The sequence below is a fragment of the Heptranchias perlo genome, chromosome 28 (genome assembly GCF_035084215.1).
Source record: "Heptranchias perlo isolate sHepPer1 chromosome 28, sHepPer1.hap1, whole genome shotgun sequence".
NCBI classification, from domain to species: Eukaryota; Metazoa; Chordata; class Chondrichthyes; order Hexanchiformes; family Hexanchidae; genus Heptranchias; species Heptranchias perlo.
Window position 1 is genome coordinate 38,835,528 of NC_090352.1, and position 25,132 is coordinate 38,860,659.

Consider the following 25,132-nt stretch of genomic DNA (forward strand, 5'->3'; position numbering starts at 1 on the left):
GAACAGAAGCTTTTTTGTGCCACAATTGGCCTCAGTGCCCCCGATTAGGGAGGGGGGCTGGGGGGAATCAGTTCGGGGTTCCATCTTCCTTATAGCGTGACCCAAGCTGGAAAGTGTGTGTTTGTGAAGGACGAGGGATAAGGGCAGGTTTGGATCTAACTGTGATGGACTCCATGGTTGAGCAGCCTGCTGCTAGTCACCTCCTGGGTTTGCAGATGAAGAATGGCTACTTGGGTGAGGCAGCGGAGGTAGGCCGCATCTCGGGGACTCACTAATCAGGGCCTTCAGGACAGGAGGGAGAGGGGAAAGAACTAGTGACCCACGGTGATGTTTTTTTAATGTAATATGCTTACATGGAATGTAAGAAACAGGCCATTCGGCCCAACAGGTCCTGCCCGGTGTTTATGCTCCACACGAGCCTCCTCCCTCCCTCCTTCATCTCACCCTATCAGTATATCCTTCTATTCCTTTCTCCCTCATGTGTTTATCCAGCTTCCCCTTAAATGCATCTACGCTGTTCGCCTCAGCCACTCCCTGTGGGAGCGAGTTTCCTCCCTCCTGAAGATATTCATGATTTGAGGAGTGGAGAGGGGGTGTGGCGTCACTGTGCTCAGCTGACTGATTAACCATCGTTCCCCAAACCCAATCCTTTCCCGTCTCTGTGACTTCCTGGATACCCAGAGCACAGGCAATTGTTGTGACCACGTGAAGCCAGGAGCTCGTCTAATTAACCTCCCCAGTCACAGCACAAGCAGCCAGGGAAGAAGATTTAATTTATATTGAACCGTGCTCCTTGCACTCAAAGTATAAGGTAGTTTTACAACAGTCCCACTGCAGTACAAGGATTCAAATCAAATCAAATTCCATGCCCATGCTTGGCACCGTGTGACAATGTTACAACAGCCTGATCATTGATTATTGGTTAAAAAAAAAACTTGTAAATATTAATTTCTTTTAAAATGTTACCGCAGATCCACTTGTGGGCAATGGCACGAAATCAGGAATGTTCTCGACTCAGTGTACCAGGGTCAATGCCGAGGTAGGTTCTTAGTCATCAGTTGGAATATTACAATTGGCTTTTTATTCATTCTCGGGATGTGGGCGTCGCTGGCAAGGCCGGCATTTATTGCCCATCCCTAATTGCCCAGAGAAGGTGATGGTGGTGGGCCGCCTTCTTGAACCTCTGGGGGCTTGCTGGGCCACTTCAGAGAGCAGCTAAGAGTCAACCACATTGTGGGGACTGGAGTCACGTATAGGCCCAGACCGGGTAAGGACGGCAGGTTTCCTTCCCTAAAGGTCATTAGTGAATCAGTTGTGTTTTTATAACAATCTGATAGCTTCACGGTCACTTTTACTGAGACCAGCTTTTTATTACCAGATTATTTTTAAACTGAGTTCAAATTCTCAAACTGCGATGCTGGGATTTGAACTCAGGATCTCTGGATTACTAGTCCAGGAATACAACCGTACCCAGAATGACACCTTTCACAGTGCAGCATCCCTCAACCCAAACACACCATATTGATTCCAATTCTGAAACTTGGCAAAATAACTCAAGAAAACTTGTTCCCTTGCAATGGTTTAATGGGCATTGCCCTGGCCAGTGTGGTACCAAGCCATGCAAACCAGGAGGTCCCACATTTGATGCTCAATATGTGCAGAGTCTGCTGGTCTCAGCTGGGACTGACCATCATTCACTGACCCTTGCTGAAAAGTGTTCATGCTTGGACATTGGATGAAGACAGGGTTCACCTTGGCTTTGATGTCTTCCATTGGTCAAATTACCTGCTGACACTAACTGGTTCACCTGGAAAATGGGGCCACACTCAACATAATGGGGTGTCAAACCCACCATAGTGAGGGGCAAACGGAGCACAAGGGCCTGTCAGCTCAGCAGGAAAGAGAAGATCCGAATGTTACCTCAAAACTTGGAAGCTTTGGAAGCTGTGAGTGCTTGTTGGAGAAAGATGAATAGCAAAAGAAGAACTTGCATTTCTATAGCGCCTTTCACCACCTCAGGACGTCCCAAAGTGCTTTACAGCCAATGAAGTACTTGTTGAAGTGTAGTCACTGTTGTAATGTAGGGAAATGCAGCAGCCAAATTATGCACAGCAAGATCCCACAAACAACAATGAGACAAATGACCAAATAATCAGTTTCTGGTGATGTTGATTGAGGGGTAAATATTGGCCAGGACACCTCCACTGCTGGTCTTCCAGTGGTGTAGTGAGATCCTTCATATCAAGGGCAGACAGGGCCTCAGTTTAACATCTCACCCAAAATGACAGTTCAGCACTCCCTCAGTACTGCACTGAAGTGTCAGCTTCAAGTCTTATGACTCAGAAGCAAGAGTATTAGCACTGCACCAAGACTGACACTGAGGTTATAAGCAAAAGTGCTGTAATTAGTTTCTTCAACGCTCATAGAACACCGATCAATTTGACACAGTCCTCACCTCAGATATCCACCCTAATTTCTCAGGTTGCACAATAAGTACCAGTCAATAATAAACGGGCAACGAATAATGGTTGTGCAACCTCAATCAAATAGGAACCGGTAACATCACATTAATAAGAAAACATTACCATCAATAAACAAATGGATAAATCACTAAATACAGACCGATGCCTCAATAAGATGTAATAAAAGCAAGGAGGAGACTATCATAGATTCATGTAAGGGGAAGCTGGATACACACATGAGGGAGAAAGGAATATGTTGATGGGATTAGATGAAGAAGGGAAGGGCTCGTGTGCAGCATAAACACTGGAATAGACCAGTTGGACCGAATGGCCTGTTTCTGTGCTGTAAATTCGATGCAATTCCATGTAAAACGCAGGCGGTATCGCTTTAAGGCTGTGTTACATATTCATATTGACGTCAGAGCACCTTATGAATAATTAATGAAGCGCCGACGCTGCGGCCGGCTGGGGGATGACGTCACGACGCAGGTTGGCCGGGTGATGACGCACTGCTCTCCTCCCCGCTCCCTCCACAAGTAGGAGGTGAATGAGAGCGAGCGTCCGTCAGGGAGGATGGTCCTCATCAAGGAATTGTGAGTGTCTGCTTCACCTCAGGGGTTTCTCGGGGTCCGGGGGGGTCGGCACCCGCTCCCGGGCCTTGATCGTGATGAGGGGGCGGGGGAATCCCAACTTTCACATTCACCCTTCCCCCATCTCCCCCCTTTTCCCCACTTGCTGTGGCCTCCTTACCCCCCCTTTTCCCCACTTGCTGTGGCCTCCTTACCCCCCCTTTTCCCCACTTGCTGTGGCCTCCTTACCCCCCCTTTTCCCCACTTGCTGTGGCCTCCTCCCCCCCCCCCCTGTTTCCCCACCTGCTATGGCCTCCCCCCCCCCTTCCCTCCCCCCCCTTCCCTCCCCCCCCCCCCCTTCCCTTCCCTCCCCCCCCCCCCTTCCCTTCCCCCCCCCCCCCCCTTCCCTTCCCTCCCCCCCCCCCTTCCCTTCCCTCCCCCCCCCCCCCTTCCCTTCCTTCCCCCCCCCCTTCCTCCCCCCCCCCTTCCTCCTCCCCCCCCCCCTTCCTCCTCCCCCCTTCCCTTCTCTCCCCCCATCCCTTCTCTCCCCCCCCCCCCCTTCTCTCCCCCCCCCCCTTCTCTCCCCCCCCCCTTCTCTTCCCCCCTTCCCTTCTCTTCCCCCCTCCTTCTCTCCCCCCTTCCCTTCTCTCCCCCTTCCCCTCTCCTCCCCCCCCCCCTTCTCTTCCCCCCCCCCCCTTCTCTCCCCCCCCCCCCCTTCTCTCCCCCCCCCCTTCTCTTTCCCCCCCCCCCCTTCTCTTCCCCCCCCCCCCTTCTCTTCCCCCCCCCCTTCTCTTCCCCCCCCCCCCCTTCTCTTCCCCCCCCCCTTCTCTCCCCCCCCCTTCTTCCCCCCCCCCCCCTTCCTCTTCCCCCCCCCCTTCCTCTTCCCCCCCCCCCTTCCTCTTCCCCCCCCCCTTCCTCTTCCCCCCCCCTTCCTCTTCCCCCCCCCTTCCTCTTCCCCCCCCCCTTCCTCTTCCCCCCCCCCTTCCTCTTCCCCCCCCCTTCCTCTTCCCCCCCCCCCTCCTCTTCCCCCCCCCTCCTCCTCTTCCCCCCCCCCTCCTCCTCTTCCCCCCCCTCCTCCTCTTCCCCCCCCTTCCTCCTCTTCCCCCCCTTCCTCCTCTTCCCCCCCTTCCTCCTCTTCCCCCCCCCTTCCTCCTCTTCCCCCCCCTTCCTCCTCTTCCCCCCCCCCTTCCTCCTCTTCCCCCCCCCTCCTCCTCTTCCCCCCCCCTTCCTCCTCTTCCCCCCCCCCTTCCTCCTCTTCCCCCCCCCCCTTCCTCCTCTTCCCCCCCCTTCCTCCTCTTCCCCCCCCCTTCCTCCTCTTCCCCCCCCCTTCCTCCTCTTCCCCCCCCCTTCCTCCTCTTCCCCCCCCCTTCCTCTTCCCCCCCCCCCCTTCCTCTTCCCCCCCCCCCTTCCTCTTCCCCCCCCCCCCCTTCCTCTTTCCCCCCCCCCCCCTTCCTCTTTCCCCCCCCCCCCCTTCCTCTTTCCCCCCCCCCCCTTCCTCTTTCCCCCCCCCCCCTTCCTCTTTCCCCCCCCCTTCCTCTTTCCCCCCCCCCCCTTCCTCTTTCCCCCCCCCCCTTCCTCTTTCCCCCCCCCCCCTTCCTCTTTCCCCCCCCCCCCTTCCTCTTTCCCCCCCCCCCCCTTCTCTTTCCCCCCCCCCCCCTTCCTCTTTCCCCCCCCCCCCCTTCCTCTTTCCCCCCCCCCCCCCTTCCTCTTCCCCCCCCCCCCTTCCTCTTCCCCCCCCCCCCTTCCTCTTCCCCCCCCCCCTTCCTCTTCCCCCCCCCCTTCCTCTTCCCCCCCCCCTTCCTCTTCCCCCCCCCCTTCCTCTTCCCCCCCCCCTTCCTCTTCCCCCCCCCTTCCTCTTCCCCCCCCCCTTCCTCTTCCCCCCCCCCCCTTCCTCTTCCCCCCCCCCCTTCCTCTTCCCCCCCCCCTCTCTTCCCCCCCCCCCTTCCTCTTCCCCCCCCCCCCTTCCTCTTCCCCCCCCCCCCTTCCTCTTCCCCCCCCCTTCCTCTTTCCCCCCCCCCCTTCCTCTTTCCCCCCCCCCTTCCTCTTTCCCCCCCCCCCTTCCTCTTTCCCCCCCCCCCCTTCCTCTTTCCCCCCCCCCCTTCCTCTTTCCCCCCCCCCCCCTTCCTCTTTCCCCCCCCCCCCCTTCCTCTTTCCCCCCCCCCCCCTTCCTCTTTCCCCCCCCCCCCCCCTTCCCTCTTTCCCCCCCCCCCCTTCCTCTTTCCCCCCCCCCCTTCCTCTTTCCCCCCCCCCCCTTCCTCTTTCCCCCCCCCCCTTCCTCTTTCCCCCCCCCCCCTTCCTCTTTCCCCCCCCCCCCTTCCTCTTTCCCCCCCCCCCTTCCTCTTTCCCCCCCCCCCCCCTTCCTCTTTCCCCCCCCCCCCCTTCCTCTTTCCCCCCCCCCCTTCCTCTTTCCCCCCCCCCCCCCTTCCTCTTTCCCCCCCCCCCTTTCCTCTTTCCCCCCCCCCCCCTTCCTCTTTTCCCCCCCCCCCCCTTCCTCTTTCCCCCCCCCCCCTTCCTCTTTCCCCCCCCCCCCCTTCCTCTTTCCCCCCCCCCCCCCCCCCTTCCTCTTCCCCCCCCCCCCCCTCGTCTTTGTGCAGCGAGTTGTTCTGATCTGGAATGCGCTGCCTGAAAGGGCGGTGGAAGCAGATTCAACAGTAACTTTCAGAAGGGAATTGGATAAATAGTTTGAAGGGGAAAGAATTTTGCATTCCTATGGGGCAAGAGCAGCGGAGTGGGGACTAATTGGATCGCTGTTTCAAAGAGCCGGCACAGGCAGGATGGGCCGCCTCCTGTGCTGTAGAATTCTATTTTGGTCTGGGATGATTTATTTTTTGCGATGTGTTGTGAGATCTGATCTATCTGCAGAAAATAATATACATTTATTCCTGATTTAGGTATTTGATATGCACTTGAAGGACTCTCTTGCTGTCTATTTCAACTTGCTGATTTATTCCCATTGATCCCTCTATTTTGCCTCATTCAGTGTTTATCCGTGCTGTTCTGATGGGGGGATATTAGAGATGGGGAGTGGGGAAGGTGCTCTCTCCAGACTCTGTGGGGTTAATGGTGTTGAGACATCCTCACAAAATGGTAGCTGAATTATTTTGATTTTTCTTTTAGTGCTTCTAATTTGACTTGTGATTTAAAATATATGACTGGAGAGAAACTTTGTGTACGAGGGCTGTGTGCGGCTGGACTGAGTGAGGAACAGACCTGGAAGTGTTTTTTTACTGATGAGAACTTTTCCCAATCTCACCCCAGCATTTGAAACAAAAATTGTAACTTGCATTTCAGTGAGGAGAGTAAAAAGTTGTGAGACCAGACTGGGAGCTCAGTCCTTTATTTACTGTTGAGTACTTGTGTTCAGTCTTCAGCTACACTGGAGGGGTTTTATTCAAGGTTATGATATTAATGGTGGTGATATGGTCACAGGGAAAGGTTACAATATAAAATGGCTTTCTGATATGGTTTACAACATCTGCTTATTCACCTGTTTTTTTTTTTAAAATGTGCATACACAGAAGGTGCATAATCCCCCCCCCCCCCCCCCCCCACATTTTGCTTTAAAATTGAAAACTAATTGGTTCCCTAAATCGCTTGGCAGCGTTATTCTGCAGGTACTGAGTCATAGTTTGGTTAAATGCTACTGTACCAATGTTGCTCCTAGTCTCCCTTTAATACCAGATATTATGGATTTGTTTCTGTGTACATGATACATGCTGTTGTCTTAGTAACTTGGTCCTGGGCTCCTAACTGTAAAATAATTTGCTTATTGTGTATTGTTCTGAAGCAATGGTCTCACACAAGTCGCTTGGCATCTTCCCATTATTTGCCATTCCAGCTGCTTACTAACTGTCCTAAGCATTGTTCCCTTATTTTATTATTGTGGAGACCAGTAATTTTCAAATAGAATTCAGGATTAGGGATTGTGGAAGACTGGGTTGTCAGTATTTCAACTTTTTGACCTTTGCTGTTCCAAGAATGGATTTCAGCAATCTAACTCCTCCTCATCCCACAATGCAGCCTTGTTGTCCTTTGCAGAGCAGCTACAGTCAGATATGGTGTAAAACAGCATTTGCTATCCAATCTAATACAGAACAGTCATTTAACCACTGACTCCATCCCTCTGCCTGGCCGCAGTCTGTGACTGAACCAGACCATTCACAACCTTGCGGCCTATTTGACCCCAAGATGAGCTTCCAACCCCATATCCACTCCATCACCAAGACCGCCTACTTCCACCTCCGTAACATCACCTGTCTCTGCCTCAGCCCATCTGCTGCTGAAACCCTCGTCCATGCCTTTGTGACCTGCAGACTCGACTATTCCAATGCTGTCCTATTCCGGCCTCCCACCTTGCACCCTCCGTAAACTTGAGCTCATCCAAAACTCTGCTGCCCGTACCCTACCTCGCACCAAGTCCCATTCACCCATCACCCCCTGTGCTCGATGACCTACATTGGCTCCCAATTTTAAAATTCTCATCCTTGTTTTCAAATCCCTCCGTGGCCTCGCCCCTCCCTATCTCTGTAACCCCCTCCAGCCCTACAACCCTCTGAGATCTCTGCGCTCCTCCAATTCTGGACTTTCATGTATCCCCCAATCCCTTCGCCCCACCACTGAAGGCCATGCCTTCAGCCATCATGGCCCTAAGCTCTCAAATTCCCTCCGTAAACCACCTCTTTCCTCCTTTTAAGACACTCCTTAAAACCTACGGTCTTTGGCTCGTCGTCTGATAACGCTTCTGTGAAGAGCCTTGGGACATTAAAGGTGCTAAATCAATGCAAGCTGCTCTACTTATAGAATCATAGAATGGTTACTGCACAGAAGGACTTCATATCCCTCAAATCATAATCTGGCAGTCTGCTCGTTATTGAGTGAGCTGGCAGTCCCCCTGCTGCTCCTTCTGCAGTCTTGCCCTCCAGCAAAAAAGCAGGGGAATGTTACCAGGGGGCAGGGTCAACCCAGGTTCCATGCAGGGAGTGCAGAGGCCCCAATAAATTAAAACGATTAGTCCTGCAGCTTTGTTTTTCTCTCCGTGAAAAGTGCAGCTGCCCAGTGCAGCACAATTGAAATCCACGGGGATTCACCACGTGGGGGAATCGCAGGCACAGATTCATAGCACTGGGTGCCGTGTTCCTGGGATGGCCCTCAAGCAAGACATTGGTTGGGATTGTGAGCTTAACACAAAATAAGTGAGTAACACTAGTTTATAATGTCTAAACACCTCCACTTACTGGCAGCCTCATTACTGGCCCAGAATCTTCCTTTTAATCAAGTTTCTTTTTGTATAATCCTGAAACTGTTACTTAGGAGTTTCAGTGGTGGGTGATTTGGTATTGGTGCTGAAGTGTTCTTAAAATAACAGTACAGTAGTCCAGTTATACAGGGACTGACCTGTACCCACCAGTACTGTACCCTAATATCAAGCAGCTGCAAATGTTTTCTCTGGGCACACCCAAGTTTGGAATGATATATGCAACTGTACTGCTGGGTGTTTGAAACTGTTAAAGTAGACGTAGAGTCAATATTTCACACACCCACTGTTGCAATTTACCGAAGTCCTGATGCCAACATGGTAGGAGTCTGACGGACGTTCATTTCACAATTCTTAAAGGGACACTCATTGTTGAAGTTCCTAGTAAACCTTCAAACCAAAAAAAACTTGCCACATGCTTTTTGAAGATGATTATTTAATCTATATCAACAACAATTTGCATTTATATTGCACCTTTTAAATTGTGAAACGTCCCAAGGCACTTCACAGGAGTGATTATCAAGCAAAAACCGACAACGAGCTACATAAGGAGATATTAGGACAGTTGAGCAAAAGCTCGGTCAAAGAGGTAGGTTTTAAGAAACGTCTTAAAGGAGGAGAGAGAGAGAGCGACGGAGAGTCACAAGTCAGCCTTTTGTCGGGGGGGGGTAAGAATTTGATTGAATATGTTTTTTTAAAAACCCACTCATACAAGGAAAGCTACGGATCCTACACTGTAACCCTTCAGTAATGAGCTGTTGGATGATCTGTACTCTGGTGTTAAATTCTTCTCCATCGCTATGAGACAGCTTGTTAGAGAGGTTACAGGAGCTACTGAGTCTCTGCCAAGCTCTAGACATTGAGTCATGCACACAATCTGTGGTGTGAAACTCCTATTGAAAGTTAAATTAGAGAAATGTTTGTGATCTGCCGGATGAGGTTCTGCTCATGATGCCCACTGCTGATATTGATCGCATTCAGAACCCGATCGGCAACATCAGATTGTCCTCCAAATGGCCATCCCAGCTCAACCCTGGTCCTGAAGCTCTGTTCGAAATGCAGCAGCACATCACTGCAGCCTAACCTCTTTCCCCAAATCCAGATATCTCTGATCCACAGCACCTTTCAGTAGGAGTTTAATGCCTGGCCTGCCAGTCCCTGGTTCACTGCCATGTATATTACTGGTTCTCTGATTTTCCTCCCCTTCCCTTTCTTTTGTCTGTAAAGTTCTACAGCAAAGGGACCTCTTCCTATCTTAACACTCTTGTGTAAAGAGGTTCAAAGGGTGGGTACAGAGAAACTATTTCCTCTGATCGGGGAATCCAGAACAAGGGCACAATCTTAAAATTATATCCAGGCTGTTCAGGAGTGAAATCACAAAGCACTTCTTCACACACAGGGTAGTGGAAATCTGGAACTCTTTCTCTTTCTCCCCCCCCCCCCTTCTCCCCCCCCCCCCTTCTCCCCCCCCCCCCCCCCCCAAAAAAAAAAGGCTGTGGATACTGGGCTTAAAAAGAAAACATTTGCAGGGCTCTGGGGAATGGGACTAATTGGATAGCTCTTTCAGAGAGCTGGCACCGGCACGATGGGCTGAATGGCCTCCTGTGTTAACTGTATCCATGTGATCAATTAGTGTAAATTGTATTCAGGTGGTGTGTATCAATTGGGAACTCTCTTATCCATTTATAAGAGAGCTGATCGAGGGTGTGGTGGTGTGTGGAACTCTGAATAAAGGCTAGGAAGCAACTGAAGACCAGGCTCTAGTATTCTATCCTTCACCACTGGGCTATCCAATTTAGAACAAATTCTGCTGTATGATTCTATGATTTAAGTCTTCCCAACGCATTGCTCTGGGAGTTAATGAGAACAGTTTTAACCCTGTTCAACATGTCTCGATCTATGGCACTCAGTTGGCTGTCTTTCAGATGCTGTTTGAGCAACTGGTATGTATGGAAATGTTGCAAGTGCAGCAAGAGATGCTTTCCTCAGAATCAAAGGAGCTTTAACCCTTGCTGTACCTGCCCTGGAACTGTTTGATGCAGTCGCTGGGTACCTGAAATGGGAAAGTGTTCCAGGACACCCCTCACCTTGAGAATAAAACTTAACCCCACAGGACACAATCAACAGTGCATTGTGGTACCCTGTGGGAAAACATTAGAGGTCCTTAGTGTTATACTTGAAACTATGATAATTTTATTTGTCCTGTATTTCCTACGAGTAGTGCCTCCGCACTGCTTGCTTTCCCCGGTTGCGACTTTGAGGCAGGACATCTGCTCCCAGGCCTGCAGTCAGACGATGGGCTGGACGCAGTACTCTGGGTTGGTGCGATGACTGCGCTGCCCTTGCTCCTCATCACCTTTGACAACACGGTTGAGCCGCAGGAATTGGGGCCCTAAGCCTGGATCTTCTCTCTCTGGCGCAGCTCCTTGGGGCTTGTTATGCTGCACCATAGGCCTCTCGCTGCGAAACTGTTTTCAGGGGTCCAGCTTACAACTGCTCTGTGCGTTCTCAAACCGCTGCATGAGTCTCGGGAATGTTTCTGTGGGGGAAAGATTACTCAATCTGGGACTTTTTTTTTGTTATCGTCTCCTTTTGAATTGATGTTCTGCTTGTCTGTCGCTGATTTTTTTCACAATGCGTGAGACCCTCGCTGGTGCCCTTGATTCTCGGAACTTGTGTCTTATTCAGCCGGCTGCCAGCTAATATTAAACTGCCTGGACTTGCTGAGATCAGCAGTACCACAGGCTTCTGTTTTTCTTTTATGTACAAAAAAACCCCCAGGTCTTTTCAGCAGCTGAAGAGCACTGTGTTGATGTATGAACAATGGTGAATTCCTCTGTAAAAGTATTTTACTTTTGGAGGGGCTGTTCAGTTTCTGAATCAGTTTCGGGGGTGGGGTGAAGGAATGTTGTGGGGGGGTGAGGGTCTCACTGCACCGATGTAACCCAGCACTGTTCCCTGGCTGGGCGTTGGCCAGAGTGGAGCCAGCGAATGTGGCGACTTCACGTGGCCCACAGAATAATGGCTGTCTGCTGTTGCCGGTGCTGTTATAGCCCTAATGTGGCCGGGAAGGGAGGGCCGGGGGGCCAGGAGCTTTGCGTCTCATTATCTGACCCCTCCCACCCACCGGCTGCTTAATTTTGTGATGCAATGCCCTCTTATTAACTGTACAGACTGGGTGAGAGTCACCAACCGATGGGTTTGCTTCCTACTTTGCCAGGAGTGGGGAGAAGCATCTTCAGACTGATCCAAGATTATGACCCAGCCCTGTGGAAATGCTGCACAACACAAGTAGCCCTTTCCAGTCTGTGGCACCACCAAAACAGTCAGATAGGAAGGAGACTCCCAATCCCTGGTCTTCAAACTGGAACACGCATTTACATTTATCTAAAGTTTACATAGACAATTGTGGCAGTATTTTTGGGAGACGCTGCACTCCTCCAGAGACTCTCCTTCCTGTTGAATCTGTTGTAGAAGTTGCTTGGTGCTATACCAGCCTCGAAGGGAATCAATACGTTCCCCGAGTAAACCTGCCACACGTCAGAGGTGACTTTCACACCCACGCTGCAGTGGTATTGAATGTCGTAGACTGGTGCTGTCCAATAGAAATCGCTGACTAGCCCCAGGTGAGGATATGGCGACACAGTTTCAGTCACATGCTCTAATCTTAGTAGAAATCACCTTACTCACTATCAGTGAATGTACTTCACGTGTATATTTACTTAACAATTATCTAACACTAATCAGTAACAAAGGAAGTAAAACACTCCCAACAAAGGAAGAACTTGCCAGGGAGAATTCCCCTGCTCTTCTTCGAAAAAGTGCCATGGGATCTTTTATATCGTGTCTTTCAGGACACCCCAGAGCGTTTTACAGCCAATTAAGTACTTTTTTTTTGAAGTGTAGTCACTGTTGAAATGTAGGAAACGCAGCAGCCAATTTGCGCACAGCGAGATCCCACAAACAGCAATGAAATAAATGAGCAGATCATCTGTTTTAGGTGTTGGTTGAGGGATAAATATTGACCAGGACACCAGGGAGAATTCCCCATGGCACTTGAAAAAGTGCCATGGGATCTTTTACATCCACATGAGGGCAGACAGGGTCTCGGTTTAACGTTTCATCCTAAAGACGGCACCTCCGACAGTGCAGCACTCCCTCAGTACTGGCACTGGGAGGTCAGCCTGGATTAAGTGCTCAAGTCTGGAGTGGGACTTGAACCCACAACCTTCTGACTCAGAGGTGAGCATGCTACCACTGAGCCACGGCTGACAACTCAACAATTGGAGAACACTCACACACTCTGCTTTTTGTTTTACCAACAGCACAGAAAGGTAAAGCTCACAAGCATACACGATGCGAATGAATATTGAGATCACCTACCCAACGACAGTGTGGGGCAAGAGTACTTGTGTGTACAGCCTCCTTGCTTTAGAGGGTGGGATTCGCCCAGGGGCATCTCTGGATCCATCCCTAAGCGTTACCCTCCATGTGTGCACAAAACAGGCCTGCTTGCTTTCCTGTAATGCCTTCCTGTTAGACAAATGCTGACGAAATGGTGCACAAGGGTTTGACTATCTGGGAGGAAGTTTAAAGTTAGGAGGGAAGTCAGGTGAAACTCTTCCACCCGATAGGTGATCTAATCGTCCAAGAAATTACCAGGGGATCCCCACAGCTTACCGGATCCTCAAGCCTGTAGCAGAGTGATTGTGGACCCGAAGGTCCTCAGTGCCTTTCGATTAGGGAGTGGAAAATCGACTCGAGTTCCTGTTCCTTGTTGCTATTCTGTAACCCCCTGCTGGCAAATCCACGCGGACTGTGTGTGGGCAATGGGTGAGAGCTGTGATGCTTCACACAGTCCAATAGCCCACTTGACACACACTGTCGAGGTTCACACATCAATAATAGCCATTTGGACAATGTACTGGAGGGCCACTGTCACCTGCGGAGCCCATCCCCCCCACCTCAGCCAGATGTGCTGCTGTGACGTGCTATCCTCCCCTTGCCCCCCCCCCCCCCCCCACCACCACCATTTGCCAGGTGTACACCTTTAACAGAAAACTGGAGGGGGTGGGGGAAAGAACAATCAGTTAACAGGGTAGACCATGGAGGTGGGTTCGAGAGAATTAAAGCAAGGGATATGGGAAGAGGGTGAAAACTTGGGGTTAAAAAGGGAGGCTTGTTTGGTATAACTGCGTTTTCCTGCTCTTTTATATAAAAAAAAATCTGAGGCTGAGTAGAGGGACAAGGTGTGTAAAAATTTAAAAACGTGATGTGGCCTATGTGTGTTCCAGTTTGAACTCCAGATATTCATTATTTTTTTTCCCCTTCTCTTTCAGTCGGGTAATCCTGCCAATCTCCGTGGAGGAGGTGAGTGATCCCTTTCCATGCAGGTTTGTTTTTCAGTGGAATTTGGTTTATTTTAATGGTAGCTTTTGTCAAGGGTCAAAACCACTGTCTAACTAGCACCAAGTCCCGTTCACCCATCACCCCTGCGCTCGCTGACCTACATTGGCTCCCGGTCCGACATTGCCTCTTTTTTAAAAAAAAAATTCTCATCCTTGTTTACAAATCTCTCTAGCCCCTCCCCTCCCTATCTCTGGAACCTCCTCCGAGAACTCTGCCACCTTGTACATCCCCCACTTCCTTCGTTCCACCATTGGCGGCCGTGCCTTCAGCAGCCTAGGTATAAACTCTGGAATTCCCTCCCTAAATCCCTCCGCCTCTCTTTACCTCTTCTTTGACCAAGCATTTTGGTCACCTGACATATCTCCTCCTTTGGCTGTATTTAAATTTTGATTGGTGAAGCACCTGTGAAGTGCCTTGGGTTGTTTTACTACGGTTAAAGGTGCTGTATAAATGCAAGTTGTTGCTGTCCGCTGTGTGTTATCCTTCGTTTTGATTGCACTGGTGTCTTATCTGTGCGGCTGGCTTCCAAAATGTAGCTTCTCCACAATAAATGGCGACGCCAAAGTCAAGGACCAGTGAAAATCATCTGGCACACGTACATTTGGTGTTGCCGCTGGGACTCGGGATGTGTGCATCGGTAGCACTAACAGGGCACCTAGTGTGATACAAAAGCAGCTTTAATATACAGAGAAGCACATTTCCAGGTGCTCATTTGGGGCTGATAACCAGGCACACACTTCAAGGGGGACTGTGTTTCAGGGAGTTACCTAATAATCTTTTATTTTTTAAAGTATTGTATATACACTTAACGGGTCTAGTGCCCCCCTTTGTTTCTGTTTTTTAATATATAAGAACAGCCTGGGTGCAGTCACTTTACATCTGATGGGACATTTAAAAAATATTTAGCCCTTCTAAGCCCATCCTTCGAATCCTCTAACTCTCCTATTAGAGCATCGAATTGTATTTTGAATGGGCCAGTACTTTTGCCTCATTATCCTGGGAGGCAGATATTCCAAACATTGCTCATTTCTTGAATAAGACTTTTTTTTTCCTGATCTGTTCTAAGTTCGCTTGTCACTAATTTCCATTCATATTCTTTGCTTCTACTTTTGAAGTAATAGTCACAGTTTATCTTGTCGATATAATTTTAATGTCTTGGTAAGGTGCCCTTAATCGCTGCCTCCACGGACTCGTAAAGTTTAAACTTCTCCAATCTTTCCTCGTAGTTCATCCTGTTGCCCTTCACTTCACCCTCTTTGATGCTCGTGTATCTTTCCCGTGCAGCCAGAGCTAAGAGTGCGCTGGGATTCTGCTCCGGCAACACGAGCCGAGATGATCCGGACGGCATCTGTGTCTTATGACGCCCGACAGAGTATAACACAGGCTTTTCTTTTGGATCTGCACTTGCTGCTCACCTCCCAGAGGATGAGCGGTGACTCCTAGCTCCCAGGCTTTTGCCATGAAACTCTGCACCTATGATGGTGAGAGCAGCCCATCTGGGATCTTTCCACCTCTGTGCCCCTCCTGTTTCCCCTGAAGAAGGGAGGTGTCACTAGCCTCTGGGCAATGCAATGCAGTGACATTCTAACTGTCTATCATATCCATAATCTATCATCAATATCATTTTTTAATTATTAAGAAAGCCTGAAACAGACCCACAACTTTGGTAGGAAGCAAAGTTGAAATACCCAAACAACCACTTCGACTGTGACTGCACATAACAGAACAGTGAGTGGAGCGTCACAATAACCAAATACCCGAAAGAGAATTAAAAGCCGTAATCTGATCCTGGCTTTATCTGATTAGATTACTGCCTTCTAATTCTTTCCCAGGCATCCATCATTCTCTGTGTATTAGAATTTGAATCACCAACCTTTTGTTTTTGTTCAGCTGATTGCAGTGACCACCAGCATAAAGCTGGATTTGTTTGCTGCTTGCCTCGACCCTTTGTATTATAATCTCTAACTCCCAAGCGCTCTAATTGTGGGGAGGTAACGCAAATGCAGATATACATTAAAAGCAAAATACTGCGAATGCTGGAAATCTGAAATAAAAACAGAAAATGCTGGAGAAGCTCAGCATGTCAGGCAGCATCTGTGGAGAAAGAAACAGTTAACGTTTCAGGTCAAAGACCTTTTGTCAGAACTGGAAAATGTTAAGAGTTAAAGTTTTTAAGCAAGTTCAGAGCCGGGGAGAGAGGGGAGGAAAGAACAAAAGGAAAGGTCTGTGATAGGGTGGAGGGCACGAGTGATTAGATGACAAAAGGGATGATGGTGCAAGGCAGGGAAGGTTTATAAGGCCATAAAGGCGAATCAAGCACTGGGGCTCATTTCTAGAGGGATAGAATTGAAGAGCAGAGAAGTTATGTTAAACTTGTATAGAACCTTGGTTAGACCACACTTGGAGACCAGAACTGTGCACAATACTCCGTGTTTTTTTAAAATTCGTTCATGGGATGTGGGCGTCACTGGCAAGGCCAGCATTTATTGCCCATCCCCCAGTTGCCCCTTGAGAAAGTGATGGTGAGCCGCCTTCTTGAACCGCTGCAGTCCATGTGGTGAAGGTTCTCCCACAGTGCTGTTAGGTAGGGAGTTCCAGGATTTTGACCCAGCGACGATGAAGGAACGGCGATATATTTCTAAGTCTGGATGATATGTGACTTGGAGGGGAACGTGCAGGTGGTGTTGTTCCCATGTGCCTGCTGCCCTTGTCCTTCTCGGTGGTAGAGGTCGCGGGTTTGGGAGGTGCTGTCGAAGAAGCCTTGGCGAGTTGCTGCAGTGCATCCTATGGATGGTACACATTGCAGCCACAGTGCGCTGGTGGTGAAGGGAGTGAACGTTTAGGGTGGTGGATGGGGTGCCAATCAAGCGGGCTGCTTTGTCCTGGATGGTGTCGAGCTTCTTGTGTTGTTGGAGCTGCACTCATCCAGGCAAGTGGAGAGTATTCCATCACACTCCTGACTTGTGCCTTGTGGATGGTGGAAAGGCTTTGGGGAGTCAGGAGGTGAGTCACTCGCCGCAGAATACCCAGCCTCTGACCTGCTCTTGTAGCCACAGTATTTATGTGGCTGGTCAATGGTGACCCCCAGGATGTTGATGGTTGGGAATTCGGTGATGGTAATGCCGTTGAATGTCAAGGGGAGGTGGGTTAGACTCTCTTGTTGGAGATGGTCGTTGCCTAGCACTTGTCTGGCGCGAATGTTACTTGCCACTTATGAGCCCAAGCCTGCATGTGGGCACGGACTGCTTCATTATCTGAGTGGTTGCGAATGGAACTGAACACTGTGCAATCATCAGCGAACATCCCCATTTCTGACCTTATGATGGAGGGAAGGTCATTGATGAAGCAGCTGAAGATGGTTGGGCCTAGGACACTGCCCTGAGGAAGTCCTGCAGCAATGTCCTGGGGCTGAGATGATTGGCCTCCAACAACCACTACCATCTTCCTTTTGTGCTAGGTATGACTCCAGCCACTGAGGAAATAGAGGCATTGGAGAGGGTGCAAAAACGATTCACAAGGATAATACTTGAACTGAGGATATCCTTATCAGGAAAGGCTGAACAGGCTGGGGGCCCTTCTCTCTAGAAAAGAGAAGACTGAGGGGTGACCTGATAGAGGCCTTTAAGATAATGAAAGGGTTTCATAGGGAGGATGTAGAGAAAATGTTTTCACTTGCAGTGGAGTCCAAAACTAGAGGTCATCAATATAAAATAGTCACTCATAAATCAAATAGGAAATTCAGGAGAAACTTCTTTACCCAGAGAGTGTGAGAATGTGGAACTTGCTACCACAAGGAGTAGTTGAGGCGAAACTAGATAAGCACAAGAGGGGGAAAAATGAATAGAAGGATATGCTGATCGGGTTAGATGAAGTAGGGAGGGAGGAGGCTCATGTGGAGCACAAATGCTGGCACAGACCCGTTGGGCCGAATGGCCTGTTTGAGTTTTGCTCCCACCAATTTTCAGCTTTCTTGGAGGTGCTGATTCACGCTGTGACAGGAGCTTCCCTCCAACTGGCCATTTTTCATGTGAGCTTAGACAGTGAGGGTTGGTAAGCTATTCAACCATGGATGAACACAATCCTGATGTTTGCAAACTTGCCAGCAGGGGAGCCTGGCAGTTTAAGCTATAGGTTAATCAAGTAGTTATTTTAAAAAGCAGGGAGGTGGCGATCAAGAATGCATTATTTCGAGCCTTATTGCTTCTCATTGTGTTGTCAGCCGTGGCTCAGTGGGTAGCACTCTCACCTCTTGAGTCAGAAGGTCGTGGGTTCAAGTCCCACTCCAGAGACTTGTGCACGTAACCTAGGCTGACACTCCAGTGCAGTACTGAGGGAGTGCTGCACTGTCTGAAGTGCCGTCCTTCAGATGAGATGTTAAACCGAGGCCCCATCCGCCCTCTCAGGTGGATGTAAAAGATCCCATGGCCATTATTCGAAGAGGAGCAGAGGAGTTCTCCCTGGTGTCCTGGCCAATATTTATCCATCAGCCAACACCTAAAACAGTTTATCTGGTCATTTTCACGTTGATGTTTGTGGGACCTTGCTATGCACAAATTGGTTGCTGTATTTCGTACATTATAAAGTACTTCACTGGCCGTGAAGCGCCTTGGTACGTCCTGAGCTTGTGAAAGGTGCTATATAAATGCAAATCTATCTTCTTTTCTCTCAAAAGCAATGAATTACTTTGAATTGTAGTGATTTAAATGGATAATAAGCACAGCAAGATCCCACAATCACTAGTGAATCAGTTTTTAGTGATGTCAGTTGAATGAATGTTGGCCAGGACACCAGAAGGACGACATGCTCATTTTTGAATAATGCCATGGGCTCTTTAACATCCATCTGAACAGGCAGACACAGCCTCTGTTCATCTCAACAGAGATACATCATCTCCCAACAATGCAGCTCTCCCTCGGTACTGCACTGGTGTGTCAGCTGAATACGTGCTCAAGTCCTGGAGTGGGACCTGAACCCACAACCGTCTGACTTTAAGGTGCGCTGCTACCAACTGAACCAAGGTGACCCTTTCCATAAGGTAAAGTACAGACCTAGCTAATTTAATACTCTGAAACATTGTGGTTCCAATCCTGTTGGGCCTGTCAAATGCAGCCAGTTATTGTTGTGGCCAATTGATATCCTGTAGCTTTGGTCAAGAGTCTAGGAGAACTTTCACCGTTTTTCCCCCCCTCCCATTAGGGAAGTATTGACAGTAGCCTAGGAGTAGTGTGAGTGGGAGCTTAGAGTAGAGGAAGCAAGCCATACACGTGGAAAGGTCGCAGGCTTCTTCACCAGTCTCTGAGGTTAGCTGATGTCAGCCTTGAGTGGCAGGGAGGACATTCCCGTTGACCTCCGTGCTCCTGAGCTAGGGAGGGTTGGAAGAAAAAAGAATGTCAGTGTACCTGCTCCTTGTTGCTGTTCAGTGATTCCCGCTGTAGGTATGTATGTAGAGGTTGGGTTAGGACACGGTTGGGTTGGTTATGATGCTTCCTATGGCCTCTTGGCGTTCACTGTGAAGAATGGGCACTTCCATGAGGTGCCAGAGGGTGGCTGGCACCTGGTGAGTTGCACCCCAGCCTAGATCAGCACTTTCAAGAGAGGAGGGAAGGACAGCTGATAGTGAGAACCTGCCTGTGGGTTAGTATCTGACTACAGGTACGTTCAGCCATTTTGGTTTGCTTGTGGGTCAGAGTTTGTGGTCCTACCAAGAGTTTTGGGGAAGGACATAGGGAGAGAAGAGTTAACCCAGCACCTGCAGTATGCTGAGCACATGGAGTGTAGAGGGATGGGGAATATAGAATTACAAAGAATTTACAGCACAGAAACAGGCCATTCGGCCCAACAGGTCAATGTTGGTGTTTATGCTCCACACGAGCCTTCTCCCACCCTACTTCATCTCACCCTATCAGGGACAGAGAGCTGTAGTCCAACATTAGGCAATAGAACCAGGAGGTAATTGAATGTTGTGCTAGACTCTGACCTGGGCGTCCAGCCAGTCTGTCTCCTTATGTTGATGTGCATTGATGGAATTCTTGACCAGCCTTAACTTAAAGGCGCTCGCATCTTGCAAAACCTCTCTCCTTGTTTCTAAACCATGGGATGCAGGAGGTGCAAAGTGACATTGCATCATTGGTCATATTTTTTTTTCCTCCTGACCTGATACCTCTGCAGCCAAGACTGAGGCCACATAAACTGCTGCGGTACCTCCCTCCTCAGAAAAGACCGGTTACTATAAGATACCAAAGATATGACTCCCTCCTCTGGCTCCCTCGCCTTACTGGTGGAGATTGCAGTCTCCATTTGACACACCTCAGATCAGGAACTGAGTGGAACTGGATTTGAGCCTAAATCTGTCCCCATTCTGTGAAACCAGGTGTTCGCACCCAACATTTAGCATCACCAATGGTGAAACAGGACACCAATCATCCTGCACCATGACCAGCTTACCTTAACATCACAGCCCATCTAAATATCATCCATCCAAAAAGATCCCACCATTTCCCCATCGCAGCATCCAATTGTTACTTTAAATGCTTTTGCCTCTATTGTCTAACTGGAAATCTTATTCCATGTATTGATCTGTGTAGAAGGAAAGCAGCCAATACACTAACTGTATAAATTCCATCTTCAATTCTGAAACAGTTACTAAACACCCCCTCCCATAACCTGCTTGTGCATGGCTCTCACAGCCTTGGCTATGAAGATAACAACTATTGTGTGATATGCCTAACCCCAATCACTGTGTTTAAGATCCATTTACACACCACCACTCGCTCGTTACTGCTGCCTGCAGACATGTGTGATACTTATTTGGAATTTGGTTAACAAGTTTTTTTTCATAGAATCATACAGCAGAGAAGGAGGCAATTCAGCCCATCGTACCTGTGCCGGCTCTTTGAAAGAGCTATCCAATTAATCCCACTCCCCTGCTCTTTCCCCAAAGCCCTGCAAATGTTTCCTTTTCAAGTATTTATCCAGTTACCTTTCGAAAGTTACTATTCTAACTGTTTCCACTGCCCTTTCAGGCAGCGCATTCCAGATCACAACAACTCACTGCGTTCATTTAAAAAAAATTCCCCCATCCCGGTTCTTTTGCCAATTATCGTATATCGTGTCCTCTGGTTACCAACCCTCCTGCCAGTGGAAACAGTATCTCCTTATTTACTCTTATCAAAATCGTTCATAATTTTGAACACCTCTTAAATTTCCCCTTCTCCTTCTCTGCTCTGAGGAGAACAATCCCAGCTTCTCCAGTCTCTCCACATAACTGCTGCCTCTCCTCCCTGGTACCATTCTAGTAAATCTCCTCTTCACCCTCTCCAAGGCCTTGACATCCTTCCTAAAGTGTGGTGCCCAGAATTGGACACAATACTTCAGCTGAGGCCTAAGCATAACTTCCTTGCATTTTGTACACTGCCTCAATTTATAAAGCCAAAGATCCCATATGCTTTTTTTTAAAAACCGTTTTATCAACTTGTCATGCCACCTTTGAAGATTTGAGTATGTGAACACCAGGTCTCTGTTACTGCAGCACCTTTTAAAATTGCACCATTTAGTTTATATTGCCTCTTCTCCCCCTTCCTAAAATGCATTACATTTTTAAAGAAAGGTTAACAGACCTACTGTTACTTGCACCCGTTGCTATTGACTGGCCACGTCAATGAATGTTTAACCAGTTTAAAAATAGAAGCTTTTCTTTGATTTTTTTTTCCTTCAGTCCTGCACACCGATCTCTTGCTCTCACTGAGCTGATTGCTGCCAAAGCAACCCAATCAGTATTAGCAGCACAGAAAAAGAAAGACAGACTTGCATTTATATGGCACCTTTTCATGACCTCAGGACTTCCCAAAGCACTTAACAGCCAATGAAATACTTTCGAAGTGTAATCGCTATTGTAATGTAGGGAACACGGCAGCCAATTTGCGCACAGCAAGATCCCACAAACAGCAATGTGATAATGAGCAGGTAATCCATTTTTTAGCGACGTTGGTTGAGGGATAAATATCAGCCCCATGACACCGGGGAGAGCTCCCCTGCTCTTCGAATTAGTGGCCGAGGGATCTTTTACGTCCACCTGAGAAGGCAGGCGGGGCCTCTGTTTAATGTCTCATTCGAAAGACTGCACCTCCGACAGTGCAGCACTCCCTCAGTACTGCACTGTAGTGTCGGCCTGGATTTTGTGCTCCAGTCTCCGGAGTTCCGGGACTTGAACCCACAACTCTCTGACTCGGAGGTGAGCCCCGGCTGACAGCTACGGGAGGGCTACGTCAAGCCCTCTCGCTGCCCCATCTTCCTCCCTACCCTGGGAGAGGCCGAGGAAACACTTCCTCCGTTCTGTTAGGAAGGAACATAGGAACAGAAATCAACCGTTCCGCCATTCATTCAGATCATGGCTGATCTGTACCTCAATTCCATTTACCTGCCTTAGCTCCATACCCCTTGATACCCTTACCCAGCAAAAATCTATCTGTCTTGAAAGCTACATTTGACCTCCAGCGTCCACAGCCTTTTGGGGGGAACAGAGTTCCAGATTTCCACTACCCTTTGTGTGAAAAAGTACTTCCTGATTTCACTCCTGAATGGCCTAGTTCTAATTTTAAGATTGTACCCCCTTGTTCTGGGCTCCCTCACCAGAGGAAATAGTTTCTCTGTATCGACCCTATCGAATCCTTTTAACATTTTAAACGTTTTGATTAGATCACCCTGAATCTTCTAAATTCAAGGGAATGCAAACCAAGTTTATGCAACCTGGCCTCGTAATTTAACCCTTTTAGCCCCGGTATCATTCTGGTGAATCTGCGCTGCTCCAAGGCCAGTATATCTATCTTGAGGTTCAGTGCCCAAAACTGAACACAGTACTCCAGATGGGGTCTGACTAAGGCTCTGTACAACTGAAGCATCACTTGTTGCCTCCCCTCAGTCCACCTCCCAACCCCATTGAAGTTTGGATAAGTGTTTATCCGGAAGGACATTGTGAGGTGTACATTGGTGAGAGAAAAGGTGCTTTTTTTTTTTTAAAAAACAAAAACTAGATGGTATGTTTAATTTAGGGGACTGGAGACTGGTTATTTCCAGTGTTCATAACTGGCTCGCTCTCAATCAGCATTTATCTTTTTACATAACCTGAGTACATGTTGCAGCCTCTGGGCTGTATAATATTAAACCTATTCCCTTCTGAGCATGCTTGTGTGGTATTTATGATTAGAGCTCTGATTATCTTTCCCTCGCCGTGAGTCACAAGCCTGTAATTACAGTGTCAACAGTCCACTGTATAATCTGTTAAAACCTTTTACAGTGCAGTAAAATTGTAGGTGTGTACAGCACAGGCTTCACTGACCCACTTTTGAGTCCAGCCAGTGTCGGCTTGCCTCAGTCAGTATCGCTCTCAACTTGCCCAAAACTAGATGGTATGTTTAATCCAGGGGACTGGAGACTGGTTGATTCTGAGCATCTGTAGTTCCCCTTCAACTTGCCAACTGTTTAGTCATTCCTCAGTGGACGATTTCAACCTGCTCTTCTACCTGTCCAGTAATATTTCAGGCTATTGGCATTATTGAAATGTTTTTCATGAATATTTCAGCCAGTCGAGTACAAGTGTACAAGACAGGCATTAGACATGAGTCTACTTTAATTGTACAGACTGTTTAATTAGTGATGGTGTCACGTTGGGGAGAGTGGAACTGAATCGTACAGCATAGAAGGAGGCCATTCGGCCCATCGTGCCTGTTCCGGCTCTTTGACACAGCGATCCAATTACTCCTACTCCCCTGCTCTTTCTCCACAGCCCTGCCAATTTTTCCCTGGATAGGATAGTTGGTTGATATGAAGATGTCACATGGGGCTGAGTGGCAAGGTGCTGTGGAACTGGCTCAGGATAGTTGGTTAGTGTGAAGGTGCTCCATTAGTGGCAGGAGTGATCCAGTGGTCACTCCCAGGATGTGTCAGCAATCTTGTATAATAACAGCGAGCGAGCTAGCATCTATACAGCACCTTTTCACATCCTCGGGATGTCCCAATTAGTTTGACATTCATTGAATTACTTTTAAAGTACAGTTATCATTGTGCAAAAATGGTCAGTAGATAACAAACAGCAGATAAGATGAATGACCAGTTCATTTTGATTTTTTGGTATTATTTGAGGGAAGGATATTGACTAGGACACAGCCGGAGATACTTGAACTATTTGAACTAACCTTTGGTTAGGACCGTATGTTTTCCAAGACCTGGTACTGATTACACTGTAATCAGAAAGGACTTGTGAAATTAACAGAAACTCTCTACTAAAATCGTTGAGTTCATTAAAATGGGTTTAAAGCCTGAGCTGACTCTCACTCTGGTGTGTTTGTGTGTGTCACTAATTAGGCTTCTCGTCTGATCTTGAACGGGAAAATTGAAGTTGCATTCCTGTGTACATTTTCTGGGCTCGGGACTAGAACAGTTTGTTCCTGATATACCGATGGATACGTCTATGCCTAACCTGTGAAACTGGGTGCTTGTAACCAGCAAATTTCACCCAAAAACTGATGGAGTGAGGGGGAGATGTAAATCTGTCTCTCTGTATAAGGTACTTCCTGTCTGGCCACCAAACACAATGCACTGAGGCGAGTGCTACATTCAGAAACGCAGCCTGTGTTTGCCGCTGCCCACGTTTGTTTGTACTGTAACGCTGGACTGGCTGTCAGCGGCACGTTAATGTGTTATAGAATCATACAGCACAGACGGAAACCATTCGGCCCGTCGCACCTGTGCCGGCTCTTTGAAAAAGCTGTCCTATTTAGTCCCACCCCAGCTTTTTCCCCATAACCCTGCAAATTAGTTCTCTTCAAATTCAATTGTGTTGAAAGGAAAAGAGACCAATTATATCACTCCTTTGATGCCCTTCTAAAGAGCTCACACAGTATTAGTGAGTTGGTGCTTACTGAATAGCTCCTCCATAGTGCCAGATTCAATGCCCTTATTTCCAGTTGTGGTAAAATAGTTCTCTGTTCCAAGCCATTTGTGTATATAAACAATCCAATCAGTCTGGGTTTACGCGAGCAGGGAGAACAGTCTCCATCCTATCTGTTAATTGGATCAAACTCCCTCTGCCTCTTGTACCAGTGCCAACGAAATGGCGAGTTGAGCCTGCGGCTGAGGGCAGCCATGGGATGTGTGGGAGATTAGTGGTGGTCTGGTTTAAGATTGTGGTTGTGAATATCCCATTGATTGTATGGAGTGGCAGAATAAGTTGAGCAAGCAGAGGTTTTGTTTTTTTTCTGTACTGATCAAGGTGATCGAACACTCCCAGGTTGCTCACAGCACAGGAGTGAGGGGCAGAATTTCACTCTGTTCTGGAGGAGCCTCTTGTTCTGATGTAAGTTAGCATCTTTGAACAGCCTTCAGTGCCAGCTGTGACTCAGTGGGTCGCACTCTCCCCTCTGAGTCAGGAGGTCATGGGTTCA

At 48.6% G+C, this 25,132-nt stretch overlaps 1 protein-coding gene across 1 annotated transcript in view; it reads left to right on the forward strand.

Annotated features, from left to right (window-relative positions):
• The first annotated feature begins 971 nt into the window (after positions 1-971).
• Positions 972-25,132, forward strand: part of pitpnaa (phosphatidylinositol transfer protein, alpha a) — a 49,892-nt gene continuing 25,731 nt past the window's right edge. The window contains exons 1-2 of the mRNA XM_068008547.1: positions 972-1,039; positions 13,625-13,655. Of these exons, the coding sequence (XP_067864648.1) occupies positions 987-1,039; positions 13,625-13,655 (84 nt within the window). The 5' untranslated portion in view covers positions 972-986. The remainder of the gene's footprint in view (positions 1,040-13,624; positions 13,656-25,132) is intronic.